Consider the following 10,565-nt stretch of genomic DNA (forward strand, 5'->3'; position numbering starts at 1 on the left):
AAAAACAACACATTTTTGGGTAATTAAAAATCATAATAATTTCCGAGCTAGTTGCAATATTGAGGTCCATTTTGACCCGATGATTGCATAATAAATCATAAAAAATAATAATAATGAAATAATTAATTATTACGAATTCATAATTTCATAAAAACAAATATGTAAATACATATTGGAGTTTCTCAATATTAGTTTAATGAAAAAAATAAAAATTATTCAACGGATATAATCAGTAATCACTAAATAATTACTATAATAAAATTAAAAGTTAAAAATTGTAACTTTCGAAACATATCGTGGATAAAATTTAATTCAAAAAGAATAAATATCGAAAAAGGGTTAAATAATATAAAAAAAAATATATTCGTATTCGAAAAGTAATTTTTTACTACTCAATTATAGGACCAAACGAAGACTAAGTTAAGTGAGTATTATTTTGTTTCAAGAAACTATTTTAACCCATTTTTTTTTTACCCTTTTTAGTATTTCATTATCAAATTTTTAAATTTTTTCTAGTGAAGTATTTTTTTATTTTTATTTTTATTTTTGAGGGGGCCCACAAGAGAAGTATGAATACTGTATTTTCATTAATTTCATGTCTGCCTTTTGTCATGTATGTATTCATTGACCATCACCAATCATTACTATTTTAATAATTATTATGTATGGAGTACACTTTGAAGGAATAATATTAAAAAAATATCTTAATAATTGAATTGTTCAAATATTATTTTTTTTAACTATATGGAATAAAATTATTTTATTTTATTACATGGGTATTTTTAATTCAAATGTTGAATTTAATGGATAATTTTATTTTTTTAATTTTCTTTTTTATAATTAATTTATTTATGAATTAAAAAATTAAAAAAAAAAAAGTGGGGTCCTTTGATTTTATTATTTTTTTTTATTTTTTATGTAGGAACCTTTTCCTCTCACACCAAGTAACACATAATTGATAGGGACAGAGCATCTTTTTTATTTACTATTTTTGTTTTTATTTAATTATTAGTGCCAAGATATTTTATTTTTATATTGGTGTGAAAAGTCATAAATGACCTTTTGTTGTTGAGAAAAACAACTGCAAAGAGTGGCTACCGGGGAGGGCAGTATGGTCAAAACCTTCATTGTGGTTTGGGCCAACTTGGGCTTTGACCCAAACAGAAGCCCATCAGAGATGGACTTCAAATCCATTGGGGGTTAATTTGTTATGGGCCATTTGCATATATATGGGCTTTAGAAAGATTTGGTATTTGTTTTTTCATTTGAAATAAATAATTTTATTTATTTTGGTTTACTTCCCAAAATATTAAGTTAAAGTTGTTGATGCTGAGTAGAGTTAAAAATTAATTCCAGTTAAAGACTTTGTGAATACTTAATTTCAATGAATTGTGAGATTTAATTTATATTTTTTATTTTCATTTATATTGGTATTTGTGTTGTTCTTTGTGCTTTTATTACAAATAATCTGATTTGTGAATGATTGGTACTGTTATTCATTGTCAAGAATATTTGCCCAACCAATTGAATTTATAAATCCGTGATTGTTTGTTTAGTTCAATAACTAGTGATGACATAGTATAATTGATTATGTAGAATTTTTCGATTATATTATGGGGAATGTACAATCTAACTTAAATAAATCCTCGTAGGAATTTATTAGTTAGAATTGACATTTTATAGCTCTCAATGTTGTCGGTAAATTAAATATTGAGGATGTTCCCAATGTTATTTACTGATTAAGAATTTAGTCAATAAACGTTCCTTGACTATCAATAAGGTAAGAAAATATAAGGTCGTTAGGTTGTACCGATGGCCATAACCAATTTATATATTATGAATGATTGTCATTTTTGCATATATGATCAACCGTGGAATTAAATATCATCTGTCTTTAACTGGAATATCCTTTTAATATTTATTCTTCTTTGAAATACTCTTTTCATCTATTTAATTTTAGATCTAGATTTTTAATCAAAACCCCCTCATTTATATTTTATTTCTACTCTTCAAGGAGTCAATTTAAAATCAATTCATGTGGATTCGACCCTGCTCATCAATTTCACAAATTTTTAGTATGATAATATTTTTAGTGTATTCGATACCCATCAATTTATTATGATTTTTGATATGCAGTGATTTATAGTGTTAGAAACTAATCAAATTTTTTTTAGTGTGATTGGGCTTATATCCATAAATACATAAAAAGTTATTGGTAAGTTGTGAATTACAGTTCCGTATACTCTTCTCTTTAAAGGTAAATTAGACCATACTGTTCTATCTCATGAACAATAATACTGATCAGTAAGTGCAACACATTCTATGTATATATATAATTTTTAAAAATGAATTAAAATAATATATTTTTACAAATTGGATTATTAAATTTGGACAAATGTAATTTATTCTCATATGATATGTGAAATGAGCAAAAAAAATTTCAATAAAAAAAGAATTAGTAAATTATCATCCCTTGTTTTGAAAAATGAAGCAAATTATTCTCGTACCAAAAGGTAGTTATGGAAAACCATAATAACTGTAGAGGCTAAATTACCTTTTTGGTCCCATAACATTTCCTTATTAGTCCCGTGCTTTACGGGATTTCTGTTTGGATCCCATTTTATTGAAAAAAATTTAAGTTAGTCATTCGCAATTTTTACCATCAGTTTTAACAACAGAAGTGGTTAAAGGTTAGTCAAATTACTTTGTCTTTACATATTTAAATATTATATTTAATTAGACTAAGGTTTGACCAGTTCTGCCGTTAAAATTTGACGGTAAAAATTGAGAAGGATTAACTTGGAAACTTTTTTTAACAAAATGGGACCAAAACATAAATTCATAAAACGCGAGACTAATAAGAAAATGTGCCTTCTTCATAGGACCAAAAATGTAATGTAGTATAAATGTAGAAGTTACAGTAATTACTTAATTTTTAAAAAAAAGACAGACCAGAATTAAGTGAGACACCAAAAGAATACTCTCATTTAATAATAAAATATAGATAAAACAAATAAATGTTTTATGTTAGAAAAAAAATAAAAATACGTATTTACCTCCTATTGAGTTGTCACTTACTTATTGCGGAATAAATAAATATTTTATGATCAAGCCACTCTTATATTTTTTCGGACGAGGTAATGCATGTGAGAATGTATATCTTCACCCTTATTAGAGTAATTTGATAAAAAAGAGATTTATATAACCAATAATAATTTAGTATTAAATCAATCAAATATAAATATGAACTTTTATTCGTTCTTTTGCTAATATCACTAAAATTTATAATTTATGGCTAATTTATTTATTAGATTAAAATAAATATAAAAAATACTGAATATACTTTTCTAAACTACAAAGAAATATATGTCCTGTCAAGAATATATATGTAATTAAATGAAATTTCAGGGGTAGACAGTGTAATTATTCGGTCTTATGCTTTCCTCAGACAATACACATTCTCTCTCTCCCATCTTTCTCTCTTTCTTTTTTTTTTTCTTTCCTTAAAATAGTAATAAATTAGAAAAGGAATCAAAGCAGATGTATATATGTATGTCTATGTATTCAGACAGACAGAAGAAATATCTCAGCCCTTCTGACTTCTGGAGAAAACCCTAGTCCTAAAATCGTTGATCTGTGTGGTTGAATTTCTCATTTTTCGCCCTCTCCTTCTCTGCGATTGTTTAAGTTTCAGCTGAGATGGATGAAGAGTATGACGTGATAGTGCTGGGGACGGGTCTCAAGGAATGCATCCTCAGCGGTCTTCTATCCGTCGATGGCCTTAAGGTTGTTGCCGTTTTTTTGTTTGAGAGTTGAAGTGTTCTGTATCAGTGATTTTTTTAATTGTTCAGTTATGCCCTTTGAGTTTGCTGTGATGTTGGGTGGACTTTATTTATTAGTTTGATTTTTGGTCAGCTGAAATGGGTTATTCCCTTTTTCTCGGGATTCAGTTTTTCTGATCTGGGTGGTCTTCAATGTTCGCCATCTTGCGTGCAATCAGTTCTGTAGTTTGTTGAAGTGATCTTGTAGTTCTGCTTCCTTTTTTCGGTTGTTATGAATCAGCTGGGTTTCCAGCTGAATTCGGACTCATTTCGAATTATTTGCTTGGTTACGGACTGATGTTAAATGGTTTGGTTTGAATTCAGACTATGAATTTATTATCTGGACTTCAGTCTGTCATGATGTCAAGATCAGTACCAGAGTTTGACTCAATGTTATGCATTCACTTCTAGCATCCTCTGTTATTGCAAAACTTTTTGAGAGTTTCTTGTGCTCATCCATTGCAAATTGTTGCACAGACTATTGGTTTGTTATCTGGAATTAAGTGTTTCTCATGGTATTAAGTTGGATAGCTGTGTACTAGTGACCTAGAGTTATGCTTATGCATACACTATCTTAGCATCCTCCGTTGATGCAATACTTTTTGAGTGTAGAGTTTCTTATACTCTTCATTGCAATACTTTGAGTAAAGAGTTTCTTGCGCTTTCATCCCTGGTGCAGTTTCTATAAATTTGGTATTGAGGTCATTTATACTTTGTATCTTTTTCCCTACCATAAGATTTTTTGTTTTGCACCAGGTACCTTAAGTCTGCGTTTTATTTGCTGAGATATATATATGTCATACTTGATATGTAAGATACCTTATTGCTAGTTTGAGAAGTGGATATTCTCCAAACTAAGATGTTTAATGAGGTCTCCAGATTGATATCATCCTCCACCTTTTCATTTATTTCCCACATTGATCCCATTTCTGTTATGTTTTTATCAAGTTGTGGGTATAAGAAATCTTGAGACGCGTGAGCTGCATAAGATGTTTCAGTGTGTGTTTTCCTCCTTTTTTATGTCATTCCTTGGAAGAATGTGATATTTCCATTTTCTAGTTTTTGACATGAACAACTAAGACATGAAATTAGTTTTTCCTCACATCAGGTGTTCCTGATTGATGCTTTATCTACCTCTTATTTAGGCCTCTCTGCCATATTTTTATTTGTGTTATTATGATTTATAAGATTTCCCTTTAATTCTATATTGCCTAGTTGACCTGAAATTCTATGTGACTGTTGTTTGGGATTGACATTGTCTTGTCTTGTCTTTTGGAAAAGGTTCTGCACATGGACCGTAATGACTATTATGGTGGGGAGTCGACTTCACTCAATCTTATTCAGGTATTCCTCTCTTTCAACTTGAAAGAGATGTCCAGTGCTATTTAAATATCTCCAAGGCATGCATTAAAGGTAGGATAATGTTGTGGGTTAATGGACATCCTTTTTAATCACACAGCTTTGGAAGCGATTTAGAGGAAGTGATAAGCCTCCAGCTCACTTGGGTTCTAGTAGGGATTATAATGTTGACATGATCCCAAAGGTATTTAATAAGATTTTGGATGTCTTCTAGAGAATTCCACTGCTGCTGTGCTGTTTTAATCCATTTTTTTTTCTTTATTTCTATGTTAATCCAGAGATTAATGATTGCTACTTTCATCCATCTCAGTATATTATGGCAAATGGTGAACTTGTGCGGGTCCTTATTCATACTGATGTCACTAAATATTTATATTTCAAAGCTGTTGATGGAAGCTTTGTGTACAATAGAGGAAAGGTATTGCCATTGTCTTTTATGTTCCTCCTACCTCTTTGGTCAGATGTTGGTTTTCTTGGTTTAGGTTCACAATAATTATGGGTTCACTCTGAATTTTTGGTAACTTTAACGTCACAGATTCATAAGGTGCCTGCAACTGACATGGAGGCCCTCAAATCTCCTCTCATGGGTATCTTTGAAAAGCGCCGTGCCCGAAAGTTCTTCATTTATGTTCAAGATTACAATGAATGCGATCCTAAAACACATGAGGGATTGGATTTGACAAGAGTTACAACTAGAGAACTCATTGCGTATGCCATTTTGAACCTTTTTTTTCCTCCATGTCAATGATTTATACTTTGAAAAAAGTCTAGTATGTTTGATCTATTGTATGTACGCCTATAAGTTTCAGAAGCTTTCATGCACTCGTGCTCGAGTTATCTAGGAGATATTTCTGGAAGCATAGTTGCAGTCTTAGTATCAAAGAACTTAGAGATAGAGGTTTAAGACGGAGATGGATTGACAAATGTTTTTGCTTATCTGGAACATGAATGCGGACGACACCATCACTAGGAACTTGGAAATTTGTTTTGTGATATTGGTCACTGGAAGTTGGGAGTTTGTTTTTCTGAAGTTTAGGCTTATAACGTGAAATCCATGTTCATCATTATAATGGTGAGTTTGATATCCTAGCTAGAAGAAAGAAAAATGGTAATATGACTTGCTGTCGAGCTGAGCCATATATCTCTCAAGAAAAAAGTAGATTGTCTTGATATGGCTCTTGTTTACCCGTACATTTGGCGTATCACTTTGTTAATGGTAACCTAATAACATTAATATTTTGAAACCCAACAGGAAGTATGGTCTTGATGACAACACTGTGGATTTTATTGGTCATGCACTGGCTCTCCACAGAGATGACCGTTACTTGGATGAACCAGCATTGGACACTGTGAAAAGGATAAAGGTAAGTCTTTTTGCCTTTTCAAAGCAAGTGTTAGGTTACTGTCTCTCTAGTTCTCAGATGATCATGGATAATGGACTCATTGTTTTGTCGGAATGGTAGCTTTATGCAGATTCTTTAGCACGTTTTGCTGGAGGATCACCATACATCTACCCGTTGTATGGCCTTGGAGAGCTTCCTCAGGTCCGTCTCTTCTTGCTCTATTATGTTTGTTTAATTGTTCACTCAGCCAATTCATTTGTTATACCATCCTTTATTTCTTTTATTTTCTCCAGGCATTTGCTCGGCTTAGTGCTGTATATGGTGGGACCTACATGTTGAACAAACCTGACTGCAAGGTATTAAATTCGTGCCTTTGTTTGTTACTCCCTTGTCCTCAAAGCACCACCTCACCAAATGAAAGAGTTCTCCGTCTCTTAAAAATAGAAAAGGAAGAGATAGAGGTTTCTCACTTTGATATCACATAAATTGATTGTATGTAGATGAACTTTGTTTTTGTTTGTTGAGAACTGTGGGCGGATATGCAGAAACATTCATCTTTAATTTAATGGTTATTAACTGGTAGAGCTTTCATTGAATAACGCATGTTCTTCTACTTTCTTGTGCTAAAAGACTATAACTTTGGCTAGAACGTGGCAAGTATTCTGGATGTTTCCTAAGAAGATTAGGCTCAGAATAATGGAAAAAATTTCTTTCATTTGGAAGAAAATAGCAATATGGAATAAGGGGATGTAGTCAATAAACCCCCATCTAAATGGGAATTGATCTATGGTTATTGTTTGAACAAATAAGTAGGACATTTGCCCTTATTATATTTTTCTCAGTGTTGTCTTCATTATCATTCATGGCAACTGCTGCTGATAACATAAGCTTCCCTTTGCTTTTGATACTCATATTAGTTGTGTTATCGGTCCTGTTTTTTCCTTGTCCTTCTTTTGTTCTAGGCGTCATCATAATTGTAATTTTGTATGCCCTGACATGAAGTTGCCAAATGTCAGGTTGAGTTTAATGAGGAAGGCCAAGTCTGTGGTGTTACATCAGAGGGGGAAACAGCCAAGTGCAAAAAAGTTGTATGTGATCCTTCCTACCTTCCCAACAAGGTAAATTCTTTCTCCATCAATTCAGAGTTGGATTTATTCCATATTCAGTCTATACTGATCCTGCAATAAATCACTCACGTTCTCATAATATTTTAAAAGCACTTTGGAAGTGTTTATGTACTTTAACGTATGTATAGCATGTGTCATATGCTGTTTCAGTTGCTAATTTTTTTTATAGTTTCTCCAGGCACATTTTATTGATTATGAAATTCAAGGTCTCTGTTTTAAAACATATCTCTATATATTACAGGTTAGGAAGGTTGGCAAGGTTGCTAGAGCCATTGCTATTATGAGCCACCCAATTCCGAACACCAATGATTCACACTCAGCACAAGTTATTCTACCTCAGAAACAGTTGGGCCGCAGATCTGACATGTGTGTAACTTGACTTGCCTTACAAAAAGGATATATTATTTTCATGTTCTTGGTTGACGGTACAGATTATCTAAAAAATTTAATAATAGAATTATTACTTAAAAAGGTGATATGGAGCGAGCAACTTCTTGTGAAATCGTACATAAATAATTATTGTTAAAAGGCCAGAGACTGTGAATTGCTTTTGTTACCTGTGAAATAGGTTCATTGGAGGTGTTAATTGGGCGAGTTTCCCTAGAATGTTGGTTTCTAGGTGAGAAAGGGGTCTAAGGATGAAAAACTGAGTGCTTATCATTTCTGACGATAGTAATTGCGTATATGATGATCTTACTATGGCGTGGTTTGAGAAGAATCTGTATGCACAAAGTCTGATTGGTGTTGACAATGATGAAGAATGGCATGGGATGGGAGGCTGCAGAAGCACGATATGCTCTATCACACCTACCTTCTATTTGGAGCTGCAAGAGAAAAGTGTAATGCTGGGAACAAAGCCCCCTAGAAATGTGGCTTCCGCGTTGTCACATCTTAGTAGATTATTTAAGTGAATAATAGATTCTGTTCAAAATTCCAATCGGTGGTCCAGACCCTCTTATTGAAGAGTTGAGAACTTGGGAATGAATGATTCAAGATGCTAGAAAGAAAGAGATAGGTGAATTATAGTACATGGAAGCAAGTCGGAGTTTAGCTGGTGGGTGGGATGACTTGGTTTGGCCATAGACTCTGATCTGATCAGTACCTTTTCATTTCTACGCATGGTTTACCTGTTACCGATTTTGAGGTGTTTTACCCTACTCAAAAATGATTATGCTTAAGATCACTTTGAGTTGTTGGTTTTGCAGGTATTTGTTTTGTTGCTCTTATTCTCACAATGTTGCTCCAAAAGGAAAATTTATTGCTTTTGTCTCAACTGAAGCGGAAACCGATCACCCGGAGACTGAACTGAAGCCAGGGATTGATCTGCTTGGACCCGTGGATGAGATTTTCTTTGACACTTATGACAGATATGAACCAGTCAACGAGCCTTCTCTGGACAATTGCTTCATATCAACAGTAAGTTCTAGAGAATACCATTCCGATTACAGTGCTCGATCATGTATGCATTTGTGAGTTTATATGTACTTACCTAAACTCCATACGACAGAGTTATGACGCCACCACTCACTTTGAGTCCACCGTCATGGATGTGCTGAATATGTATACCCTGATCACTGGAAAGGTGAGAGATGTTAGATTGGAAAGTTGAGGATGTTTCTTGCACCATTTTGCATAATTTTAGTATCTAATATGTAGGCTATACATAGAATATTAATGTCCTAGGCTGAAATATAATATCTTGAATCAACTGCAAACTGCTTTCAGTCCAATATAGAAAGTCTGCAGACATGGGGACGCAACATTTTCTTGATTAATGGACCCTTAATTTGCATCAACACATTCAACCAAAATTCCATCAATCCTAGAATTCACTATTCTTCCAAAAACATTCACATTTATAATCTTTTTCTTGTTCTTATTCTGACCGTGTTTCAGGTTCTCGATCTTAATGTGGATTTAAGTGCGGCCAGTGCTGCTGAAGAATGAGAAAAGATCGTTGTCTGTTGCTAAACTCGCCCATGTCTCGAGGACAAGCACCGATAGAACTTTCCTTGTAAAATTGGAGATAAACTTTTACCTGTAACTTGCTGGTGGTGTCACTTGAAATTTGTTTGGAGTATGTTTTAATGGTTGTTGGAATCATGTGTTTGGTGTCCATGCTCAAAGTCAAAGCTGACCTCCCTTGAGTTTAAAGGGTATGGTTTCAGGATTAAGAAAGGACTCTGTACAAGTTGCGATTATCTCCTTTATTAGCTGAAACTTCTGGAGACAAAGTGTTATAAAATGTACACTAATTCCTACATTTTCCCTTAAATTTGTTAGTCACTGAATTAGAGAATATGTTGATTTAGCATCGGTTAGCGAGTACGTAAATTTTGCTGATTTAGCATCGGTTTTAAAAGCTGATTAATGGCAGGTTGGGAATTTCAACTCCATTTCTCCTATAAATAGTTGCTACCCTTATTCTTTTATATGCAAAGTCCGATTAAATAAGAAAATCTATAAATTCAAGACTATCAATTATGTTATGATGTATTCAAAATAGAACTTGATTTAAATAAGGAGCGTTTGCTTTCATTCTAATATCGTTTCATTATTTCAATTCAAGTTTTTGTAAAAATTCTCAATTTATTATACAATAAGTCCACATGAGATTTAATATTATAAATATCTTCTTATTATTTATAAGACTATTATTTTTTTTACGATGTTTGATGAAATTATTTAATTTATGAATCAAAGTCCGAAACTATTAATTTTAACCTTATTCTATTTCTTAAAAACTAAAAACAATAAAATATAAAAAATATCGAGCAAGATGGAGGAAAAAAATTATGCACTTATTAGTCCATAATTTTTTTATTAAATTTTAAAAAATGAAAAATTATAATTAATAAATCATAAGGACATTTTTTTTCTGCTTTTTATAAAAAGTTGCTGAAAACTTAATGAAT

General features: G+C 32.4%; 1 protein-coding gene across 1 annotated transcript; it reads left to right on the forward strand.

Moving 5' to 3' along the window:
• The first annotated feature begins 3,533 nt into the window (after positions 1–3,533).
• LOC105158835 (guanosine nucleotide diphosphate dissociation inhibitor 2) lies at positions 3,534–9,913 on the forward strand. Its single transcript, XM_011075721.3, has 13 exons — positions 3,534–3,786; positions 5,103–5,165; positions 5,281–5,364; positions 5,491–5,598; positions 5,716–5,888; positions 6,433–6,544; positions 6,644–6,724; positions 6,817–6,879; positions 7,540–7,641; positions 7,892–8,016; positions 8,856–9,066; positions 9,158–9,232; positions 9,547–9,913. The coding sequence occupies exons 1-13, from the start codon at positions 3,700–3,702 to the stop codon at positions 9,595–9,597; spliced, it is 1,335 nt and encodes a 444-aa protein (XP_011074023.1). The 5' UTR covers positions 3,534–3,699; the 3' UTR covers positions 9,598–9,913.
• Positions 9,914–10,565: the final 652 nt, after the last annotated feature.

The sequence above is a fragment of the Sesamum indicum genome, linkage group LG3 (genome assembly GCF_026168435.1).
Source record: "Sesamum indicum cultivar Baizhima isolate 11 linkage group LG3, ASM2616843v1, whole genome shotgun sequence".
In the NCBI taxonomy this organism is placed as follows: domain Eukaryota; kingdom Viridiplantae; phylum Streptophyta; class Magnoliopsida; order Lamiales; family Pedaliaceae; genus Sesamum; species Sesamum indicum.

Excerpts from the sequence above, each read along its gene's own strand:
- LOC105158835 (XM_011075721.3), top strand. The coding sequence starts at position 3,700 with ATGGATGAAGAGTATGACGTGATAGTGCTGGGGACGGGTCTCAAGGAA. Across the intron at positions 5,365-5,490 it reads ATGTTGACATGATCCCAAAG|TATATTATGGCAAATGGTGA; the intron begins GTATTTAATAAG and ends CATCCATCTCAG. Across the intron at positions 6,880-7,539 it reads TGAACAAACCTGACTGCAAG|GTTGAGTTTAATGAGGAAGG; the intron begins GTATTAAATTCG and ends GCCAAATGTCAG.